The sequence below is a fragment of the Plutella xylostella genome, chromosome 31, assembly GCF_932276165.1.
Source record: "Plutella xylostella chromosome 31, ilPluXylo3.1, whole genome shotgun sequence".
Classification (NCBI taxonomy): Eukaryota; Metazoa; Arthropoda; class Insecta; order Lepidoptera; family Plutellidae; genus Plutella; species Plutella xylostella.
The window spans coordinates 659,857-682,342 of record NC_064011.1 but is presented as its reverse complement, the minus strand read 5'-3'; the positions used below and the strand labels follow the sequence as shown (position 1 = coordinate 682,342).

General features: G+C 36.1%; 1 protein-coding gene across 1 annotated transcript in view; it reads right to left on the bottom strand.

Annotated features, from left to right (window-relative positions):
- Nucleotides 1-1,722: 1,722 nt before the first annotated feature.
- The window catches only part of LOC105393096 (hemicentin-2), a 417,028-nt gene continuing 396,264 nt past the window's right edge, over nucleotides 1,723-22,486 (bottom strand). The window contains exons 8-28 of the mRNA XM_048632261.1: nucleotides 22,268-22,285; nucleotides 18,026-18,176; nucleotides 17,336-17,447; nucleotides 16,638-16,819; nucleotides 15,964-16,146; nucleotides 14,792-14,932; nucleotides 14,425-14,533; nucleotides 13,802-13,959; nucleotides 13,036-13,094; nucleotides 12,669-12,836; nucleotides 12,074-12,200; nucleotides 11,707-11,791; nucleotides 11,016-11,221; nucleotides 10,535-10,617; nucleotides 10,029-10,206; nucleotides 9,104-9,241; nucleotides 5,161-5,270; nucleotides 3,565-4,812; nucleotides 2,722-3,455; nucleotides 2,221-2,256; nucleotides 1,723-1,812 (exon numbers count right to left, since the gene is read on the bottom strand). Of these exons, the coding sequence (XP_048488218.1) occupies nucleotides 2,724-3,455; nucleotides 3,565-4,812; nucleotides 5,161-5,270; nucleotides 9,104-9,241; nucleotides 10,029-10,206; nucleotides 10,535-10,617; nucleotides 11,016-11,221; nucleotides 11,707-11,791; nucleotides 12,074-12,200; nucleotides 12,669-12,836; nucleotides 13,036-13,094; nucleotides 13,802-13,959; nucleotides 14,425-14,533; nucleotides 14,792-14,932; nucleotides 15,964-16,146; nucleotides 16,638-16,819; nucleotides 17,336-17,447; nucleotides 18,026-18,176; nucleotides 22,268-22,285 (4,188 nt within the window). The 3' untranslated portion in view covers nucleotides 1,723-1,812; nucleotides 2,221-2,256; nucleotides 2,722-2,723. The remainder of the gene's footprint in view (nucleotides 1,813-2,220; nucleotides 2,257-2,721; nucleotides 3,456-3,564; nucleotides 4,813-5,160; nucleotides 5,271-9,103; nucleotides 9,242-10,028; nucleotides 10,207-10,534; nucleotides 10,618-11,015; nucleotides 11,222-11,706; nucleotides 11,792-12,073; nucleotides 12,201-12,668; nucleotides 12,837-13,035; nucleotides 13,095-13,801; nucleotides 13,960-14,424; nucleotides 14,534-14,791; nucleotides 14,933-15,963; nucleotides 16,147-16,637; nucleotides 16,820-17,335; nucleotides 17,448-18,025; nucleotides 18,177-22,267; nucleotides 22,286-22,486) is intronic.

Genomic DNA, 22,486 nt, shown 5'->3' with positions numbered 1-22,486 from the left:
CGGGTGTCATTTTCTTTTGACAAAACGTTCTGACGGGCTGATTGAAATCATTGCTCACGGAGAATTAGTTTGCTAGCGTAAGATATATCTCAGCATTATAATGCTACGTTAAATCTTTATCATTTTCTACATAAAGATAGACCTTATTAGGTATGTAGAAGCACATTTACTGACTGTAATATCAAATGCATTTTAACATTAACACATCTGTCACAAAGCTCAAGCTATATTTTAATACATAATAACTATAATAGTTAATTACGCTCACACTCTGCCGCTCAATGCCGCCGACTATAAGCCTAAGGGTGCTTACATAGAGAATCGGGTTCCCCGTATCTACCGATAACCTGATTATGCGAAAGCGCTCATGACATTAAAAATCCGAGAAATGCTCTGTGAGTGAGCGCTTTCGCATAATCAGGTTACCGGTACAGGTAGATACAGGGAACCCGATTCTCTATGTAAGCACCCTGACTCATGACGTAAGTCAGTGCTGTGATTTCATGCCCCTCTTATAAATCTCTACCACGAAGGTACAATGAAAATTACAGCACAAACTAAACAATTAGTTTTGTTTTGGCAGATTCGTATATATGTTTAGGACACGATTCAAAGCTACATTAGGCTAACTAATCGAAAGACCGGTACAGGGTTTTCAGAAGTAGTTAAATATGCTCACTAGATGGCGCGCTTTATTGTCGATATTATAGTTTTAAGCATAAGCGCCATCTATTGGGACTTTTAGGAAAAACGTTACTGAAGTTATTTAATAAAGTATGTTAAAAAATACAGATCTACGTACCGTATTGTAGCTTTCAATCGCATGTTCCCAAACTATTTTAAACAAACTATTTTACATTATTTCGACTGACTCTTATTAAAATGCAAAAACTGCAACCAAAATATAAAATTTTATCGGAAAGTGCATAAATTACATTGTCCTAACATGTCGTAAATACGGGTCAGTTTACACACGTATCATTACCTGTAATTACAAATTTATATACAACAGTATCTATGTATATCCTAGGCACTATGTACAAAATGTTTTCTTACATGTAATAGTTTAGGCTTGATTTTCTCAGTTCTTATCGTGTAGTTTAAATTGAATCACTAAAGTTAATTTAGGTATGCTTATTTTAGGTTTTAGCGGACAATCACAACAAAGTTATTTTTTAAATTATTGCTGACAGACACATTTAGGTATTTTAGGCCATTAGATAGAGTTAGGAATTTAGATGATTTTATTAGTATAACTTTACTATACCGACGTTTTTGGTGTTTGGTATTTATTGTTATTTTTTTGCAGTTAGATAACCGTAAACCGGAATGAATTTATCATTCAAAATCACGTCCATTTCAAAAACAAAAAAATAAATACCAAACTAAAGAATCCATAAAAATAGCGCTGAAAAAGGCGTAATATAAAGTTGGTCTTCATTTTTTTTTAGAGCTTTCACTATGTTATTGGATTTTTTACATTTCCTTATGTGTGGTAAGAAAAGTTGGTTTTTCTTTGCAGTCATCAAATATGTATGGGATTTCGAATGTCAAAAAACCAATAATATAACGGACAAAGTATAAAAATCCAGACGTTTTTACCTACCGTCTTTTTTCAGCACTAATTTAAATTCAAAATGTCGTCTAAAGCAATTCATCCTGAGGGTTATTCTTCTCATAGATCTCTTGCATTCTTTGTTGTTCTTTTATTTTTTTCATTTGTGAGTAGATTGACGCTGCCTTGTAGTTAATAGGTCCGTAGTCTTTCAGGTCTGCATCAGCGTAGATCAGCTGATCATCCAGTTGGAACGGCTGTGGAAAAAAAAACAAATTTGAAGTTTTTTTTTTGTCTCCTACAGCTTTCTTGATTGCCAAACTAATGTTGTCTACGGAAGTTTCTAGATTGTTTGTATTTTTTACTATCTAGCTTTAATTATTGGTGGTTGTAAACTTTGTTAATCTGTTATTAGTGGCTGAGTACCTAATTAGAGAAGATAAGAAAAGCCAAGTCTACAAATTTTATGGTAAGTGTTAGAGTAATTTGTAAAACCTTTTCATTCATAAGCCTCGATTTTGATTATGATTAAATCCTTAACTATATCACCTTAGAGTAGTAAGCAGACGTTCTTATATTTGTACCTAGCTATTAAAGAAATTAAGATAAAAACCACTAAAAGCCAAACTAAATTGTAGTTAGAAATTTTGAAAAGATTTAATTACCTTCTAAAATATGTATGTGTCGCTCTTGGTAAACGCCTAGAAATAGAAAACAAAAACGTCACATCACAACATGCCCAAAATTTAAGCTTCATTTCCATTGGATAGGATCCAATTATAACTGACTATCATCAAAGCCAAGATTGTTAAAGCATAAAGCTTTTTGAAATCACTAAATGGGGGAATAATAATTTTACCAAAATAATTAAAGCTAGGTAGATAGAGTTGGAATTTAGTACTACTTATTGGTACTTAAAAGATTTCTACAATTTATTTCATTCGAATTATATTAGGGACACATTGTTTTGAACGTAAATAAGGTTCAAAAGATCCAAAATCAGACATAACGTTACCTGTGGGTTACCACCACCAAACATTAGCAATCGACAATCCCATGTATGGATTGAACCTTGCTTAAAGATTGTTGATTGCTAATGTGTCAGTGGTGATACGGTAGCTGAAAGTGTTAAGATTAGTGTTATTGATGCACAAAAGCAAGCTCACCTTCAAACGTCTATCTCGTTGAATTTCAGCGTCGCATATTCGCTCCGCGGCTGGCCGTGGCTGCTTTTTCTTTGATTTGTGTTACTAACTTGGTTAGGCTCTCGGTTAGATTCATCCGCATTTGGTATCGAATAAGTATCATACAAATGTCTATTAGAGTTTACTGTATTTTTAAATTTTAAATTATGATTACCTAAAGCTAAATCTGCATAAACTAGTTTTTTATGCTTTGACTCTTTATTTCTGTCTTCTCTTAGAGTTTTGTTGTAGTTTGGATTGTAGAACTCTGGGCCTAGATTTCTTGTTGAGTTCGATATGTAGTTGCCCTTCAGTAGTTGTAGGTAGGATCTTCTTTCGGGCTCACTACAGTCCTGTTCAGGGTAATCTGGCTTTTGATAATGATCGTATACTCCTACACAAGATAACTTTTCCCGGAGACTTTCGGACTTCTTAAGCCTACTTAGTTTTTGTTCATTTTTGTCTCTACTTCTATTGAGGGTCTTAGTGTAATATTGGACGTCAGCTGGTTGATAGATGAGAGGTCCAATTGTGTTGTTATACATTCTCTCTTGATCTACGGGTATTCGTTTATCTACTCTTACTGGCTGAAAATAACAAAAGCTGTGATTTTTTTGCAGTGGTATCTGGAAATTCTTTTTGTTTTTGCCTTTGGAGTTTAAATTTACAAAGTGATTGTGTTTTTGAAGGTATTGCTGCTGAAGTATGTTAGTATCCTGAAAGTGGAAACATGAGCAATGTTAGTCAGACAAGCAGTTAGTGGGTAAGGCAAGTATGAAATAATGAAAAACAGAAAAGCATGAAAGAAGCAAACAAAAGTTATACCTGAAACTGTCTACTATCCAACGAAACAGTTAAATTACTTTGTACAGAATTGCTACGACGTACTAATGATTTCTTTGGTACAGATTTTTCTTGAAGCTTTGGTATTTTCAAAGTTTTATCCGGTAAGATAACTTGACGGACTGGTAAACCAACTCTGTTCATTTGTTTCGATCCAGCTTTTAATGAATCATCAACTGATTTCACTAAAGAGGTAGAAGGCAATATAATTGATGTATTTTTCTTTGGTGTAGCTCCTATAATATTTGGTTTCGTCAAGACTGGTTTATCATCGTTGTTATCCTCATTTTCATCATTTGCGTCTTCATCAAGAATACTTGCTTCAGCTTTTTCAATACCTGGCTTCTTAGCAACTGGAGGAGGTATTTTTTTCTCTTCGTCATCTTTGGTTTTTCTTCTCGGCAAAGTCATTATGGGCTTTGATAAGTCATTTACAGACCTTGAAGGTCTCACTGGAGCATCTATGACATCATGGGACTTAAAGAATTTTGTCGTATTTATCAAGGGCATTGACAAATTCATGTAAACATGGTCAGTCTTGGTTGGAGAGGAATAAGGTGTTATTTTAGTTCGTGGAGCAGGCACAGGCCGATTTAAAGATTCGGTTGATAAGTTCACTGATTCATCGGGTAGTTCACATACTTGTATAGAGTCAGTTAAATTTTCAAACACTTCCACTCCACTAATATTAGTGTTCCCATTTAGGAATGCAGGATAGTTTGCGTAAATACCATGTTCTCTATCGGAATTATCTTGGTTATCTTTATTATTGTTAATCTCATTGAAATTTTCACCGTATTCCGTATTTGGATAGAATCTCTCTATATTTCTCTTTCTGATGGCTCGCATCGATTGAAACCGTTGCGGCTTTTTACTGTTTCTAGTATTCAGAGATGCAAACTTTCGGGTCTCTGGTTCACTTTCTTCATCAATAGTTGGAAATTGCTTTAAAAAAGATGGCTGCATTGGTGGCAGACAAGCGTTTAATAACACCGTTTGATGTAATGCTGGATACATTGGTTGAATCGGTGAAATTACCGGCATTCCATATGAATATTGAGAACTTGATGGTGATCCCACTTGATACGATAAAGGAGATTGCACAAAAGGTGGACACGACACGATCCTTGGTGTAAAGGACGGGTTAGTAGTCAGTTGTTTTTGTAAAGCTTCAATCCCATCAGCAGTTTTCCTTGTGTCGACAACTCTCGGTTGGATAGCTTGTACGGGCTTTGTTAAAAAATCCAAAACAAAACATGAAAAGAATAAAAATAAAAGTTAAAACAATAAAACAAGCAAACAAAAAACACGATGTGTGTATATGTTAATTTAAATAGTTTGCAATACTGGTATAAGCACTTACAAAACAAGAACTGGATTTATACCAGTGATATTGTTGATCAATTGGATAATTAATATTTTTATTAACAACAGCTTGATATCAAACAATTATATCAGTATAGCAAAATTGTATATGACTGATCACAACAACACAACGAATGCACTTTTAATGTTTTAACATAATTTTGATATGAACACAGCGCATTTAACAATGCCTATTATTATGGTGAATTTTACCTTATTCGGTGCTTGTTGAAGTCCGTGGAACGGCAAATTCTCGTACAGACCAGGATTGTCTGCTCCGAGTTGCCCGTTCGCTGCACTATCTACGCCATTCGTGGGTGGGCCTGAGGAAATTTAACGAATGTTACGATTAGTTTATCTAGATGATGTAATTGTTGATTTGTTGATTGATGTTGCTAGTTTTGAGAAACCACGAATAGGTTTTTTTTTTATAAGACCAACATTTTAAAAGGGCCTCAACTAGGTATTAATGGTCATTTAACGTTGATATTTTAAAATTGGGTTTAAAAGCAATACATACATATAAAGTTGAGACTTATAGAATTCAATTATCGTGCAAACTTACTGTCACCAGGCTTTTTCCGTTTTCTCGTTCCTTCTTGTATTGTTGGAGTCTCGTTTTGTAAAGGTTTTACGTGTACACTAGCCAAAGCCATTTTATCTGGCCGTTTAAAGGTAACAACTAAAAAACACATGCAATAAGCAAATTAGAAACACAAAAACATAAAAAACATGCACAAGCTTTATATTTGCAGTTTATGACACTCTACTATCTAAGCAATCATAGTAATTAAAAAATAGTATAAACATTTATATATTTCTTAAAGAAGTAAGTAAATATGTAGGACGTGAACATAGTGATTGAATAACTGATGTATATGATAAAGTATGTATGTGTAATATGGAAACAAATAATTAAAAAAAGAAATAAATAACTACCTCCTTCTGTAACTATAACGTTTGGAGTTTCACTTTGGAAAAACGATTTTAATCTGTTTTTGGGAACCATGTAACCAGACTTGTTCATATTGACTAATGACACTGCTCGTTTGTTACTTTTGTTTATCTTCTTATATTTTCCGCTTTCATCATCAGAATCTGAATATTTTTTTCTTAAATTCTTTAGAATATCAGTAACTTTATTTTTTGGTTGCTTTCTCTGCTTATTTATCTTTGCATATTCCACGGTGCAGCCACTTTGTTCCGTGTCTTCATCTTTATTAGTCCTGTTTCTTTCGAGTAGGCCTAGATTGGCGTCTTCTTGATCATTAACTTCATCATTGGTTGTTTTGGCAATAGTTTGAAGTCTAGCTTGATTTTTCGGACTCAATGTATGATTTGAATTAACATGAACGAGCACCCCAGGTTTCAACGGCCACTTATTTGGTGTTACCACTGTCTGTTGTTTAGTTTCGTCAGTTTTACATTCAGACTGATTTGCTTCTTCATTTTTACTTTGACTAGCATCAATTGTTGCTTGCAATTGTGAAAGATTGGCTTGTAAGCTACTTGTAACCGGAATCTCATTGGTCAAGTTAAATTTGCTCATTTCCAAGTTGCTTTGTGAGTAGTTTGTGTTGTCAACTAGTCTGGTTTTGTCTGAAGGCTTGTGTGGACTAAATGTCAAGTTAAGCCGAGGTGACAAAGCTGGCAATGCTTGAGATATGATAGACTGAGCAATTGAAACCTCATTTATACAGCTACCATCCGGACTGTTTAAAAAATGAAAATAAAACAAAAAGTTAATTCATGCAATGAAATGAAACTAACTAAAACTATAAACTTATATGTATATAAATAATATTTATGTTCTGTGATGGATTTACAATGGTATGTTTGTAAATCTACTTAAATAATAATATTTCGTATAAAATTTAAGGATTTATGTAAAATACTGATAATACGTTGATACTAGGTAAATGACACAATTACTGAACTGTTAATGTAAATATACGTACATAAATAGCTCACACTATAAAACTTCTCCAAAGAAAACGGTGCATATCTAGAAGAATGCTTTCGGTTTCACATAATTCTTCATGCAACAAAATTTCCAAAATTTTGAATAAATCTACAAATTTTATTAGCTCACGTGATACAATCAAATCTAGTAGCAAAAATCATACACTGTAGCGCCAAAATAATGCCGAATATTGTTGAAGTCCTTGTTTGTAATTATGAGGTAGGTACTATTTCAAAAAGAAATAAAATACTTAAGTATAAACCTGTAACCTCTTCATGAGTTCCAGCTAGTCACTAATCATTAAGTTTTATGTTCGGGTTTGTTAGGTTCGGGATGTTAGACGCTTCAAGAGTTAACAGAAGTGAAAGATATATCGTTTTGAAGATATTGAGAGGTCGATATAGATAGAAATAACGTTTTTAAACAAAGACTTCAACTTGCACAGCTAAGAAAGCATTCTCCACGCACGTTTGACAATATACATAAAATAAGTATTTTGTTAGTAAAAATACCTGTTGTATTGATAGTTGTCAGTCTTAGTACATCGGGTGTTAATGCTGTTAGGAACCTATACAGGAATATTGTATATTTTTAGAAAAATACTTGTTAGTATAAACATAAAAGTCAAATATCTTAATTTCAAAGTTAAGTAAGATACAGAAGTATTAAATACTTTTGTATTAGTATTTTTGGAAAAATAAAAGAAGGCATTTCAATGGATTGCATAGTTAATTCTAAAGCATGCCACTAAACTATTAGTTTAAAAAACCTAAACTTCTAAAAAACCATTGGTCCAAGCACACAAAAACTGGACAATCGACATTGGCAAAAGTACAGGCGAAAACTCAAAGTGACGTTTACAATTTTGACAGTTCATTATAACCTTTGCGTGACGTTTATCTCGGCATGGGAACTACGAGGGGGGACCTGGACGGAGGCATAGACAAAGTGTGCCACGAGTCTGCTCGGACCAATGGCGTAGCTGAAAATTTGCCACGTAACCTTTAGTATTCATTATTAGTATGACCTTGACATTTGACGAGAGTTGAAAGTTGATGTATTAGGGCAAGTAGCTATGTTTTACTATTGAATGCCCTACAAAGCTAAATATTATTATCTAATGGGGGCTAAGTATATAATTAGTTAATACTATAATGATATTGACAACATAAAATAAATAGTTCAAAATGTTCAATAACTACAAATAAAATTTGTGAAATACATAGCTAATGAATAAATAAAGATAGTGTTAAAGTTCAGAAGAACTAAAAATAAAGGTAATGTTAGTACAATACTATAAAATGTGAATATGGAATATAAATATTATGATAAAGGGAAAATAGTTGGTGTCTGCATACTTTTATCCTGCACTCTGTCTTTTCAACACAATAATAAAGTTTTAAGAAATCAAATTTAATTTCTGTAACTACTATGATACCTACTCACTTTCATTTGTTTTAAGACAGAGCACAAGAAAAAAGGAACATTCGATATTATTAAAATTAAAATTGAGAAAAACATGATAATAATCCACAAAAAACAACAACTTACTTTTCTCGCTCTTCTAGCTCCAGAGGGTTATTGTCTATATGTCGACGATGTTATGTGTTATTGACGGTATCCGTGACGTATTAGTGCGGGTTAGCGGCATTCCGGGAAAATAATTAGAAAACAAACGAAATTAGTACGAAATCAAAACATTTTCAAACATAAATTAGACTTAATACTTAATGCAACAAACGAAACTAAACAAGAAGGCATTATAAAATCTTGCAATACGAAACAATGAATTCAAGTATATGATTTGAGTTATTAATTAGTAAAATATTGATAGTCATTATAATGATGATTCGATACGGTGCAATGAAATGAAACAAAACAAACAACAGTTAAACAACTACACTTAACGAACAACGAGGAAACATACTAGTACCTATCGCCAACTACGCTAGCCAACAATGAAAATATTCCAGTGAGAAAAGTACCAAATTACTCCAAAACGGAAAAGGCTTGCTTAATGACGCCGTGGTCAATATTTAAAGTATGCATTTAGCGCATCAGAATATTCTGTTCAAATTTTAATGAAATGGTTAAAACCTTGAGGCTATTTGGTATCAGAAATCAGAATTTTCCATGTGGAATTTTTTCATAGCTCGCGTGTGTAAAAGACTGTTAATGAAAAAAATAACTTACATTTAGATTTTGCCCGCATCCGCCTGCAGACGCAGATAATGATGATGCAGAGGATCACAGTCAACACGAGCACCGCCAGAGCGATCCCTCCGAACAGAATCAACTGCTGTTGGTCACGCCACCAGACTTTTGGTGTTGCTGTAGAAGTAGAAACAGATTTAGACATAGGTCAAATGTGAATTGTGCGAAGGTTGCTGCATACGGGATGGATTTTCTCCTTAGATAGATAGTCTTTAGTTATTAACTGATCTAGCCTGAGTTGATTTGAAAACGTTTTCTTTTTCTCTAGGTAGGTATTCAATTTTGGAAATACTAAGGAAGATAATTCAAGATTTTCTATTGAAGCTCAGAAGCAACACAAACCTTATGGATAATTTGTAGCACAATAAAATTGTATATTGATCTTGAAGCATTAATCAATTGGTTTCCAATCGCGGATTGCGTTGCACCATCATTGAGTACTATTCAAATTGAAAATTATTGAGCATAAATTTACTTTCCCGATGTATTTTGAGTGACGATAATAAAGATGGACGGACAGACGAAAATGGACGGACAAAAAACAATGCATTTTCAAATTCCAGGTACAGCGACAAGCGTTTCTTCCCCAAAAGTGCAGCTGAGCAAAGTGCTAAATTTGTTTTATCATAAAAAATGCAGCCTACTTATGTCTCCTCTCCAAAAAAGCCCAAACTCTTTACGTAGTAACTTACCATAACTTTCCATGTTGGCTAAGAAGAAATAAGATTTTGTTTTAGTATTTTAATTTACAGTATTTACAGTTGGTATTTATCTCAGGAAATGTTATTTATTCACACTGTCTCTGATTGTGTGTTTCATTGATAGAAGTTTAGTATCAGTGATTGAACATTAAAAGATTACATACTTAAGTTGTAAGTTATTTCCAATAAATTTAAATTCTTACCTGGTATATCTCGTTCGCAAGCCCTCGAAATGCCGACAGAGTTGTTGGCATAGCAGAGGTATGTTCTGTAGACGTCGACACTCTCGCTGAGGCGCAAGTAGCTCTGCTGTCCACTCTTCCAGATCTTCTCGTCGGTTAGACTGTCGTTGTCGTTCTTTAGCTTCCACGTGAAAGACACCTGGAAAGAAATTGTCCATCAATGTACCGTATTATTTAATACTTACATCTTTACCTAACCTAAAAAGCACATAAGAAAGATGAGAGTGTTTATCTTATGTGCAAGTGCCATAAATATATTGCAAAATGACATCTTTGATCTGGCGACAGCCTGTAATGAAATACCTAGTAGTGACTCATATTTTCATGAATTAGTTAAGTTAATCGTCAATTTTGTTTTTATTTTGTAAATAGTTTTTGTGCAAATGAAAAAAACATTCATTAAATCAATGAACTATATATCAATATTATGATGATGATTCAGAGTTTTATGTTGATGATATACTAACCTCGCTCGGGTTGGCATGCGCCGAGCACTGAAGCACCTGCCAGCCGTCCAGCTCTATCTGCTTGATTCCACATTCAGGGACAACTGCAAGTGGGATCGAATTAATAAAAATATTATTAAGTATTCAGTGTATTTTAAACTGTTGAACAAAATTTGATGAAGGATGACATAAACTCCAAAAAAATGTAACCCTGAATATAATATTTTTTAAAGTCTATAAGTATTTAAGTCTGTCTATTCATCCACTCAACTTTTCTAGACTCAGACAGTCCTCTTATTTTGTCGTGTAAAATTTTTCCCAAGTATTAACCGCAACCTTTGGTGCTCCTTGGAAGAGGCGTCTGTCTATCAGTGCATTATTAGAGAATGATGATGATGTTGAATCGCTCAAAAGCTTACTTAGTAAAAATCTGGTGATTATGAACAATAGCAGCGTTTTATACGCTATATACGTCTTGTGAAAACAAAACATCAATACTCACACAGCACATCAACAAACACGCTAGTGCTGACAGCCCCATGTCTATTATACGCCTCGCACACGTAGTTCCCGGCGTCCTTCCTCTGAGCCGGCGGCAGTAAGAGCGTGTTGGAGCTGGACAGCACCAGCGAGGAGTTGGAGTGCTCCTTGGAGGTAGACTTGGAGGGGGACTGGCGGCGCCACGAGTAGGACGGGACGGGGAAGCCGCTGCGGAAGAAGAAATAGAATGTGATGTTATAGAAAATCTGTAAAAGAAAACTTAGACTATAATATCAATGTAGGGGAGAGAGAAAACCGCTGTTGAAGAAGTTATGCAGCGTGTTAAAGGAAAGATTTAAGTAGTCGCAGAGCACACAGTAAACGTAGAGTACAGTTTTGAATGATCTATGTATACTATGATGAAAAGATTCTACCACTTTTGTGGTGAGACCCTCAAGCATAACCTGCATAACAATCCACAAAGTTAAGCAAAATATCCTAGAATAAGGGCCAGTTTTTTGATCCCTAGTTAACTCAACCATTGGTCAAAAATGGCGACCATTAGTTAAAAACCGCTCAAATTTGTATGCAGCTGTCATGCTTGACAAGTGAGTTGACTAATGGTTAAAGTTGACCACGGATCAAAAAACTGGCCCTAAATGAAAATAACCCTTTTAAAAGAAAAGTTTAAGTCACTTTTCACATTTATTTACCTGGCTTGACAGACGACTTTGCCGGGAATCTCAGTCTCAATAACTTGCACCACTGTTGGAGTGACCGTGATGTTTTCTGGTTCATCTGAAAACACAAAGTAAAGTTCATCAGTTAAATGGCTCAAAAGCTTTCTGACCCTTGGAGGTGAGCTGTGATACTTTGGCGGAATCTGTGTAAGCCCAGTGACGCCACAATTGCGTTAAACCACCAAATTGCTATTAATCCATATTAGTCTATTGTGACCTTCAGTAATACAATGTTCCTTAACCTTTCAGCAGTAAAATTGGTTATTGATCGTATCAGGTCACACGTAAAAAACCTAGACATCAAAAACTTAAGAGAAACAGCAGAACAAAACCAACTCACACTCAACAGCAAACTTCGTAGTGCTATTCACGCCCGGGCCGGCGTCGTTGCGCGACGAGCGACACATGTAGCGCGCCGTGTCGTCTCGGCCCAGCACGTGGCCCGGCCACGCTGTCATGTTCCAGTACTGAGGGGAGAAATACAAATAACATAAACCTACTTATACAAGTTCTTGCAAAAGTTATTATTATTAAATTCTTTATTGCACAAAGTAAATTGCTACAAAGGCGAACTTAATGCTAGTAGCACTTTCTACCAGTTAACCTTTGGTAATGTTGAAAATTTGTTCAGAATGACTCCCAGAGTCACCCCCTTTTGGATATACCCCTTGTACAATACTCTGTAGAAAATAATCTAAGAGCCTTAATTATTTATTGAACGACACAACGATTATGAAGTTTAACGAATCTCTAAAATGAGAAGAAGTATTTTTGTGGCAGTCACCATAAGTTCTTTAGTTTTTTTTATTGCTTAGCTGATTTACCAGGCCTCCTTTCTTTTGCACATTGTGATTGCATGTAAATTAAATTGAATTTCGCTAATCCGTATTTTAAACTTCCTCTACTCTAGTGTGATGAAAGGCCTTCTTTCTTACCAAAGTGCTCTCTGTAGCCTCAAAGTCGTTCCTGTTAACTTGAGGTTCGATCTTGCGTTCCACCACGTAGTACCTATCAGTCTTCTCCGGGTCGATGACCTCTCCGTTCTTCAGCCATTGCACGCTGCAGAGCGGAGCACACTCTACTGTGCAGGTTAGCGATATGTTCTGGAAGAGTTATAAAGAGTTTTGAGAAATCATTGACAAAATTAATTGAGTTGTGTGTTTTGAAAGGATTGAATTTTGGCAACAGTTGAAGTTTGATCAGATGAAAAGGGTAGATAAGTCAGAAGATGATTTTGATTGACTTGATATATTTCCCGTTTTAAAAAAACTGTGTGTAGGTAGTAAAATAAGTGAAACTTACGGATGACTTGTACAAAGCGCCGCTGTATTGATTCATCGCCTTTTTGAAGCTTGGAGGCGCTGAAATATAAAAAATAAATTAGAATGTAAGTATGTAAAAGAGACACAGTAAAATATTGAAGATGTAACGAAACAAATGGATCAGAAGGAAAATTTAAACACAGATAGCTCATTTGCTGAAGAATCGGTCAACGTACACAAAAGACGATATATTGTAAAATACAGGTACAATCCCTAGCAGAATACGGCTCTCCACAAGGCACGATTTTCTCTCCACCACAACTCACCCATAACATCAATGGACACGTAAGACGGGTCGGGAGTATATATTTATAGAGTGTTGCAAAACTGGTATACTAAAATTTGCTTCTCTATAGAAAAAAGTCACGTAATCATAAATTTTCTGTAAAGAAGCTATTTATTTTTTATTTATATATTTTTCGCGAATATATTTTAAAAGTCGTTTAGATAGATCCCCTTTCGGCTTAGTATACCATTTTTGCAACACTCTGTATAAATTCAGGTTCAATACCTAACGGAATAAGGCTCTCCACAAGGCGTGAGCTTTGCTTTTGGCAATCAAAGCTTCTATGCAGCATCAATATTTTTATTCGCGTATTCTCATAAGTCGTAGAGCAAAGGGTTTTTCAGAATGACCCCTTTCGGCTAAGCACACTATTTTTGCAACACTCTGTATAAATACAGGTACAATTCCTACCGGAATATGGCTCTCCACAAGGCACGATTCTAACTCCACCATTACTCACCCATAACATCAATAGACACATAAGACGGGTCCCCATCTCCGCCCAGATTGAACCCTCGGCAGGAGAAGTTGGTCCGGTGGTCCAGAGACACGGGGTCGAGCAGCCAGCTGGACGCCACGATGTCGGTGACGAGCCGCCCGCCGCGGTGCCAGCGGAATCTGGAGAGAAATATATAATTTTATGAAATACCTTATCAGTTAACAGTCAATGAAGGGTAAAGAGCACAACGTGCTGGCCACTGATATACAGGCTGTTGCAAAAAGGGTATACTAGGTGCTGCACACGTAGGTTTCGGCTTAGTATACCCTGTAGAAAAATGGAAGCACCTGTTTTCAGCTCCAGACACCCCGGAGGAGTAGTGGGATAGATGATGAAGAAGAATGTTAGTTCAGAAGCTTTGAAATATGTATAATGTTAATTAGCAAATCAAAATACCCTATTTAGCATAGCTTCTTATTTCAATCTGACAGAACTTTTAGAAATCTGATAGATCTTTGACATATTTAAAAACAATGCTTTGCATCGGATTATTATCGGATCATTGATTCCTATTCTGTCCATAATGCTACAGTAGCAGGACTATAAAATACAACATATCCAGTTAGAAGTTAAAACACACTCACCTGTTAGCCTCAGGCCGCCCGGTCTCCTGTATGCTGCACGTCAGCAGCAGCGACTTGCCCTTGACCACGCGCCACGGAGAGTACGTCAGCTTGGCCGGCCCGGGGGGGTCTGGAATGTGGGAAGGGTTTATTGTGAGTAAACTGCAGAGAATTGTCCATGCGCGTGCCGAAATTTGTCTCAACTTAAAGCGGAGGAGAAGAAAAATCCAAGGCTAAGATGGCCTGGGTGGCTAATTACATTCATCGCTACCAAATCTACACATGTGGATCCAGCTAAATACTGAAGCAGTGTTCGATGCGGCAGTTGCCAAGTATGAAACCTTAGCCATTTCCTAGAAAAGAAAAAGATAATAGAATAGAAACTCACAGTAGACCACCAGCTCAGTCTTCCTGCTCTCGGGTCCCCAGCCGGCGGAGTTCTTGCCCTTGCACGAGTAGTTGCCGTGGAAGCTCTTCGTCGTGTCCTGGAGCAGCAGCATGGACGGGTCCACCTCGTTGCATAGGTTGTCTGGGGGCAGAGAAATAATTTAATTGAAATGGCTTAGTTTCACCATAGTCTTTTAGATTATTAACAACCCTGTTACTTTGTAAGTGTCATCTAAAATAAAATTATACGCCATTTCAATATAAAATTCTTGAAAGATGTGTTAAAAGTCAACAACTAATACCTTGTTTTGATGTAACAGTGGTGTTAATGATCTAACAGAGTATGGTGAAATGATGATGATTATGATCGGATCGCTACTAAGGAGCAAAGTTTATTGATTATTACAAAGGGTCACGAAGTGGCACATATTACTGCAATCATCAACACAACATAAATAGTATTTGCAACTTTATTTTCTTCAAACGTGCAATCAATTCAATAATGCACACTGCACATTTTATAAGCCACATACATTCTGAATGTCCAATGAATTAAAAATATTTTACACAATCAAGAATAATGTTAAACACCCAAAGGTATGCACTCTCTCACAATTGGGACTCGGCAAAGGCCTTCATTAAAATAATTAAACCATATTGACCGTTGCGAATTCAGTAAATGAATAATATTTAACATTCATCTGTATTGAAAATTATGTATGAGTGGGTTATATTGATGTGATGTATGAATGAGCTTGATATTAAATATTTCGCATACCATTAAAATGGTAGTCGTGATAATAAAGGCACTTTCAGTTATTACTAACGTATGAACGTATGAAAATCGAAATTGACAGAAAATTTACTAACCTACCGACCCAGTTTCAATTTTGGTTTCAATCAAAAAGCTTGTTAGTATATAAGTTTTGTAGTTAAAATTATTTTATGTGTGTGTGTACAAATAAAGAATACTCTATCTATCTATCTATCTATCTATCTTGATGTCGAAATCGGTATTTGTCTAAACTGGTTAGGAGATTACGAGACACTGGCAATTTATCTACTAAAATTTTAGTTTTTTGCTAATCCCCAATTCACATACTTTTACATGAAACGCATAGCGTACGGACGATAACAGGCTTTTGAAGATGATCTTTTTCCACCATCACATACCTTCACCATCAGTCCCGTTGCACTCAGGCAGATGCTTCAAGACCTCTCCATCCAAGTACCAGATGACCTCCTCCAGCACACGAGGGTTCCCGGCGACCACCTCGCAGGTCAGAGTCACGTTCTTGTGATCCGTCTCGAGGATGGGAGATGGAGACGACATGGTTAGGGAGACCTTGGGCTTGTCTGTGGAGTTGAAGAAGGTTTGTTGCTTGAATAAGAGAGATAGTGGTAAGATTATGCAGCGCAGGAAAAAAGTCTTGTTGTAACACTTGAGGGTTATTGTTGTAATACTTTGTAATCTCCACGCTGAACACCCAATATCTAAGTGCAAGACTGGAAAGGCAAGCTGACTGCGTAATAACCACTGTACACTCCGGTCAACCAGATTTTCGTTACATACGACACAATCTACACGTGAAATATATGGCTTTCAACACTTGGACAGAAGATGTTAAACAGAGAGTAGTTGTTGGTTAGCCTCCTATTGATTCACTTAATTTTTCACTCACAAACTGGTGTTTGTTGGTAAAATTTCATCCTATAAACTTGGAGATCAGGAGAAGAAATTCAAGTTCAGAGTATTGTGGCGCCTCTAACAAAACGCAATCTTGCAAGAAGCTTATCTTACTTTCTGCTGATAATTCAAGGAAAAGGCTCCAGTACCCTATACTCACACAAAATATTAACATCAATCGTCCCCTCGCTGGTCCCGTTGCCCACAGCGTTCGCCAGCAGACAGCTGTAGTTCCCCATGTCCTTGCCAGTGGACTTGGTGATGATGAGCGCTTGCTGGTCCGTGGAGCCGCCCTCATAGCGCGCCGTGTTGTTGGTGTCGATGCGCTTGTTGTCTATGAACCTGCGGATTTTTAAAGACGAGGTTTTTATGGCAGTTGTTTGATTGAAAGTATTTGGAGTCAGCAAGTTATGGTGCTTATAGGAGTTTTAGGTATCGAAGGTTCTTGAAAGGAGAGGCTGGAAATATGTTTAGGATCGAGAGAATCTTATTGATTATTGGTAACGTTTAGGCTGTAAATAGATTTTTTCTTAAGGCTGTAATCTCTGAAAGCGAGCCACACGACGCTTTTCGCTGCACACCTGCACAGGCACAAAACTGTACACACGTGATAGGTCGCGAGCCGTATCGCCGTTTTTGAATGAGTACCATGCGCTTATGGTACACATCTAGAATCTCGATGTGCAGGTTTTCTCACGATGTTTTCCTTCACTGTACGAGCTATTACAAGCATTCCAAAATACTCATTGGTAGGTGTCAGCGCCGGTATTCGAACCCCCATCTCCGGCGTGAGAAGCGGGCGCTTACCAGATTGAGCTACCACCGCTCTAATGTACCTAATGTAAAATAGAGTCTTACCATATAACCTCAGTGAGCGAGGAGGGGTTGCTCTCGTAGTTGCACTTGAGCAGGATCTTGGTGCCCTCCACCACCGTCACGTTGCTCGGCTCCACATGGACTATCGGCGGGTCTGGAATGTGCAAAATATACACTTGAAATAAAAGGTTCTAGGTAGGTACAGTCAGCTGCATAAGCAGCTATACACTTTTGTTCCTTGTCAATCTGAAACCGCCTATCAATTCATTGAAGCATTGACGGTTCGTCAGTTTGACAAGGTACAGAAGTGTATAGCAACTTTTCCAGCTGACCGTTCAAAATTAATTAAAAATAAAGTTGCTATTAAAGGTTTGGGTTGGTGGATCCCAAGCAAGATTGTGTCGAGAGAGTTGTCAGGTAAGTGGGCAACCTGACTGTCAGATTCAGATGTTTTCAAGCTGCTCGAAGCCCTCTGACTCGGTTTAACGACTGCTGCCAAAGCAACAACCGGGACTCACGGCTTAAAGTGCCGTCCGAAACATGGAAGCGTAGGAGTCATAATTGGTAGTAATTTGTAAAGTAAAATTATTGGCATACCTGCATACCTGCATCATATCCCTGGTGGAAAGGAACTCTAATGCTAACAAAGGAGAATCTCAAACCTTACGCCATTTCATTTCACTTCATTTATGCCATACATCATTTAATTTCATTTAAGTATGCCATACTTACACCAGACCTCCAGCTCCCTAGTAGCATGAATAGCTGGTTCCTTCCTCTCCCGCATGACATCGTTGAGAGCCTCGCAGCGGAAGCGCCGCCCGTTCTCGAAGCGAGTCGCCTCGAACGTGAAGTTGGAGACCGTCTCGAATGTGGAGTCGCCCTGGGAGAGAAGATAGTAGTATTCATTTTAGAACTGTGACATGAGTTAGATAAAAAACGAAAGAAAAAAAAATACTTTATTGCCACAGACGAAATTATACACTTTAAAGATGTACTTAAAACTTACCCTACAATTAAACTTAGGGCTAATTTTTCAATAGTCAGATAAAAGTTATCTGAGGAATTCTGATGCTGTCGCGACTGAATGTTTGTATTAGACAGTGACAGCTACAATTTTATTCCTCAGACAACGTTTATCTAACCATTGAACAATCAGCCCTTAATCTCAACCTATTAATAGATTAACACCTTAGTAGGTATATCTACACATAATAATGGTTCTGAAGCAAATGGCAACAGACTCAGCCATGATTAGTACACGAAAGTCTCACAAGCAATGAAAAAGTTCCGGTGAAATATGGGACGTCAATGGCAGATGCATAGGGCAGGTGGAACTTTTTTATTGTACGTGAGTGTATTAACCTAACCTAACTAACGTTAAAATCCTTGACATTGAACACTAAAAATCGCATAAATTGTGAACGATACTTTTGAAAATGTAGCTAAGAACACTCGGGGTAACATTACCTATGACCCTAAAAGACAAAACGAAAATCGGTTCAGCCGCTTGGAAGCTACGCTACCACAGACAGATACTCACACACAAATGCACAGACACGTTAAACTTATAACACCCCTAAGTACGTCATCAACATAGTTTCTATGGAAAATATTTTTTTACAGTTACGTCTGTACTATTCGCTCAACAGTTTAGCATAAAAATAATTTAGATTTGGGCATTTTAAAACGAAGTTTATATTTTGATAATAAGGAGCGATTTTCATGATACCATATTCCTTTAAAACACAACTACCACATCATTCAAACGTAGAACACGTTCATTTTCCGTCCAACGCCAGAGAAGGCCATATCTTTAACCACCGGTTTAAATTATATACTTAATTCCCCTTTAAAAGTATCTTGTAATTATTAAATTACAGCTAAAAGGGCCGGATGCTGCAACCATGAAAGAGGGCCAAGCACTTGAAACAGAAGCTAGAGGCTAAAACTCGTTGGACTTCAGGTTTGGACCTAAAGTGAAGTTCTGTAAACAGAAGATAAATTCAAACACGCTTGACCTTATAGAAATTTTGGCTCTAAAAAGTATGAAATATGATAATATTAAGTATAAAGTAGCTTGATTGGTTATAACTAACTATTATGACGGCGATCCTTTTATGGACGGAATAAGCGAATAAAACATGGTATATACTATTAGTAATATCTAAATCCTCAGAGTAAAGTGCGTTTATTTATTTTTATTGAGTTTTACTCCAATTTTTCTTAAAAATGCGGTTATCCAGGAAGGATTTTTTCTAATTAACCACTTTAATTACGTATGACGAGAAAAGAAGTTAAAAAGCCAAGTTTCGTAACTCCAAAACGTTATCCGTTCATTCAATATTTAATTTCCAAAGTGCTTAATTGCCTTTTTGGTCAGCAGTTGAAACCCCATGGGGCGACTGTGGGGCTAACTCCAGCGTCCATAGCTGAAACAGACCGCTATTATAAATTATTTAAGGTCTGATAATTACACAAAGTGTTGAATTGCTGAAAACATTAACGGTCAAAAGTTGGTTTTTCTTTGATCTGCCCAATTTTGCAGGGGTTTTATGCGCGTTTTTGCCATAAAACGGAAATTAACAAGTTAAACGGTTAGGTAACGATTTCATAACTTGCTCATATTTATTACTTAACTGAAAGTATTTAAGTTGACGACCGAATGGCGTAGTGGTTAGTGACCTGACTACTGAGCCGAAGGTCCCGGGTTCGATTCCCGGCTGGGGCAGATATTTGTTTAAACACAGATATTTGTACTCGGGTCTTGGGTGTTGATATTTATATTTAGTATCTATGTATTTGTGTAGATATATCAGCTGTCCGACACCCATAACACAGGTTCTGCCTAGCTTGGGGTCGGATAGCCGTGTGTGAGATGTCCCCACATATTATATTATTATTATTATATTATTATTATTAAATTTAGTTTAATACTATACTTTATTTTATAACGGAAAACAAATGCATAAAAAAGTAGGTAACCTACCCCAAAAGGATTATTTTACTAAAATTTCTTCTACAATAAGTATTTTAAAGTACTTGGATGTACTCTGCTCTACTCTAACAGCGCTATTAAAACAATTTATACAGCTCCCCTGTTATTTTGCTTGCATGTATAATCACATTATATAATTTACATTGCAAATAGGTAAAGACATTTTAGGTTAGGCTTGGGACATCGGCCGTGGGACATAGAGGTAGGAATTTGTCGCAGTTACAATCCTACTATTATAAAAGCGAAAGTTAGTATGTGTGTGTATGTTTATAATAATAATAGGTATGTAATAATATGTGGGGACATCTCACACACGGCCATCCGACTCCAAGCTAGGCAGAGCCTGTGTTATAGTTATCGGACAGCTGATATATCTACACAAATATATAGATAGAGATACATATTAAATATAAATATCAACACCCAAGACCCGGGTACAAATATCTGTCTTTAAACAAATATCTGCCCCAGCCGGGAATCGAACCCGGGACCTTCGGCATAGCAGTCAGGGCCACTAACCACTACGCCATTCGACCGACTATTACTCGTCTATTAATTCTTCCCGTTAAAACGGCTCAACAGATTTTGATGAAATTTGGTATGGAGTCAGCTGACACACCCTGGAAAACTTATAAAGGTGAAGAAAAACTCGCAGGAACAGCTAGTAAATTATATATTTTAAAACTTTTCGAAACGATTATTTATAGAATATTATATTATATATATCATTATAATTTAGTTAAGTTAGCCCTGGATGTTCTTAAAGTCTTATGTCAGTGGTTATCTGGTACCACGTAACTATATTTTTTTTCTAATTTTAACAATATTGTCTGTAAAAATACAGGGTGTTGCAAATATATACCCCTTTTGGCTTACTATAACTAAACCCCATTTTTAAATACCACTTTTGTACTTAGTTATACACTCACGGGCAATGAAAAGGTTCCACTGCGAAAAACACTAAATTACTCCTAAACGGAAAAGAGCTAAATTACGCCTTCTGCAACATTGAAGTACATTTAACAGAGCATCAGGATATTACCAACTAAAAATGGTAATATTTTGTTAATTTTTTTTATTCGCTTAAATTACCTTCCTAGATTATAATTTATACGACGTTCAACTTTGTAAATAGTTTATATTTAGTTTATTTTTTTTATTAAATGTTAGAAAAAAAATGCGTAGTTTGGTGTTGGCATTTTGTGAGTGGAACTTTTTCATTGCCCGTGAGTGTATATAAGTACTTTAGTCGTACACCACTCCTACATCGACAAATTTAAAGTTACTTTCCTTACTTACTTATTACTTAAGGCGCCCCCTAGAAGGCGGAAGTAGGATTAAAATTTTACAACTAAACTTGCGAATGTGGTGTTCGTTCAACGGAAAGGTATAATTGCATTTATTGTACTTGTTACTTTCATTGTTACAGTTAGAATAGAATACTCATTTTTTGCATCATTAAAGAAAATATCGAAATATTAAAACTTATATATAAAAAAAATGTGTAAAAAGGCGGTGTTATTGCTTAAAGCAATCTCTACCAGACAACCTTTGGATGGAAGAGATAATTTTAACATAACAATACAATTGTAACAGTTTCTGAATTTAATTGACGACGCATTGAATTTTTTTTTTTTGCATATTTTCAATGTATGATTTAGACTTGGTATTATTATTTTGGTATTTGAAAACCCGTAGTTGTACTAAAATAATAAATTAGAAAATTCACTTTTATACAAGTAAGAGTTCTAAAAAAGGTTAAAAGTTTTACACCGGGAAGCAACACAATCGCAATTTTTCATGAAAATCGGTTCAGTAGTTTTAAAGTTATGCAACCTTTAGTGTTGAATCTCGGGGATATTTAACGTTGGTTATTTCATTCAATGGTTATAAATCCCTCCGAAATCCAACTCAATAATTTTTGGAATGAGATCGTTTTTACAATAAATTACAAATGTAAAAAAAATGGTACTTACCGATGCTATCTCCATTGTCTGCACATGTAACAAACAAAGACAGGATTAAAATTTATGTTTAAAATAAATTGCATGTGAATAATTGAACATTCTGCATGCGCCGTCATAAATATTTACTGTGTTGGAAACATTATTTTTGAGTGACTGCGACGGAATTGTTAGTTAGGATATGTTTCACAATGTCTGGATACTGGGTACCTTCATATAGTTCTTCATTTA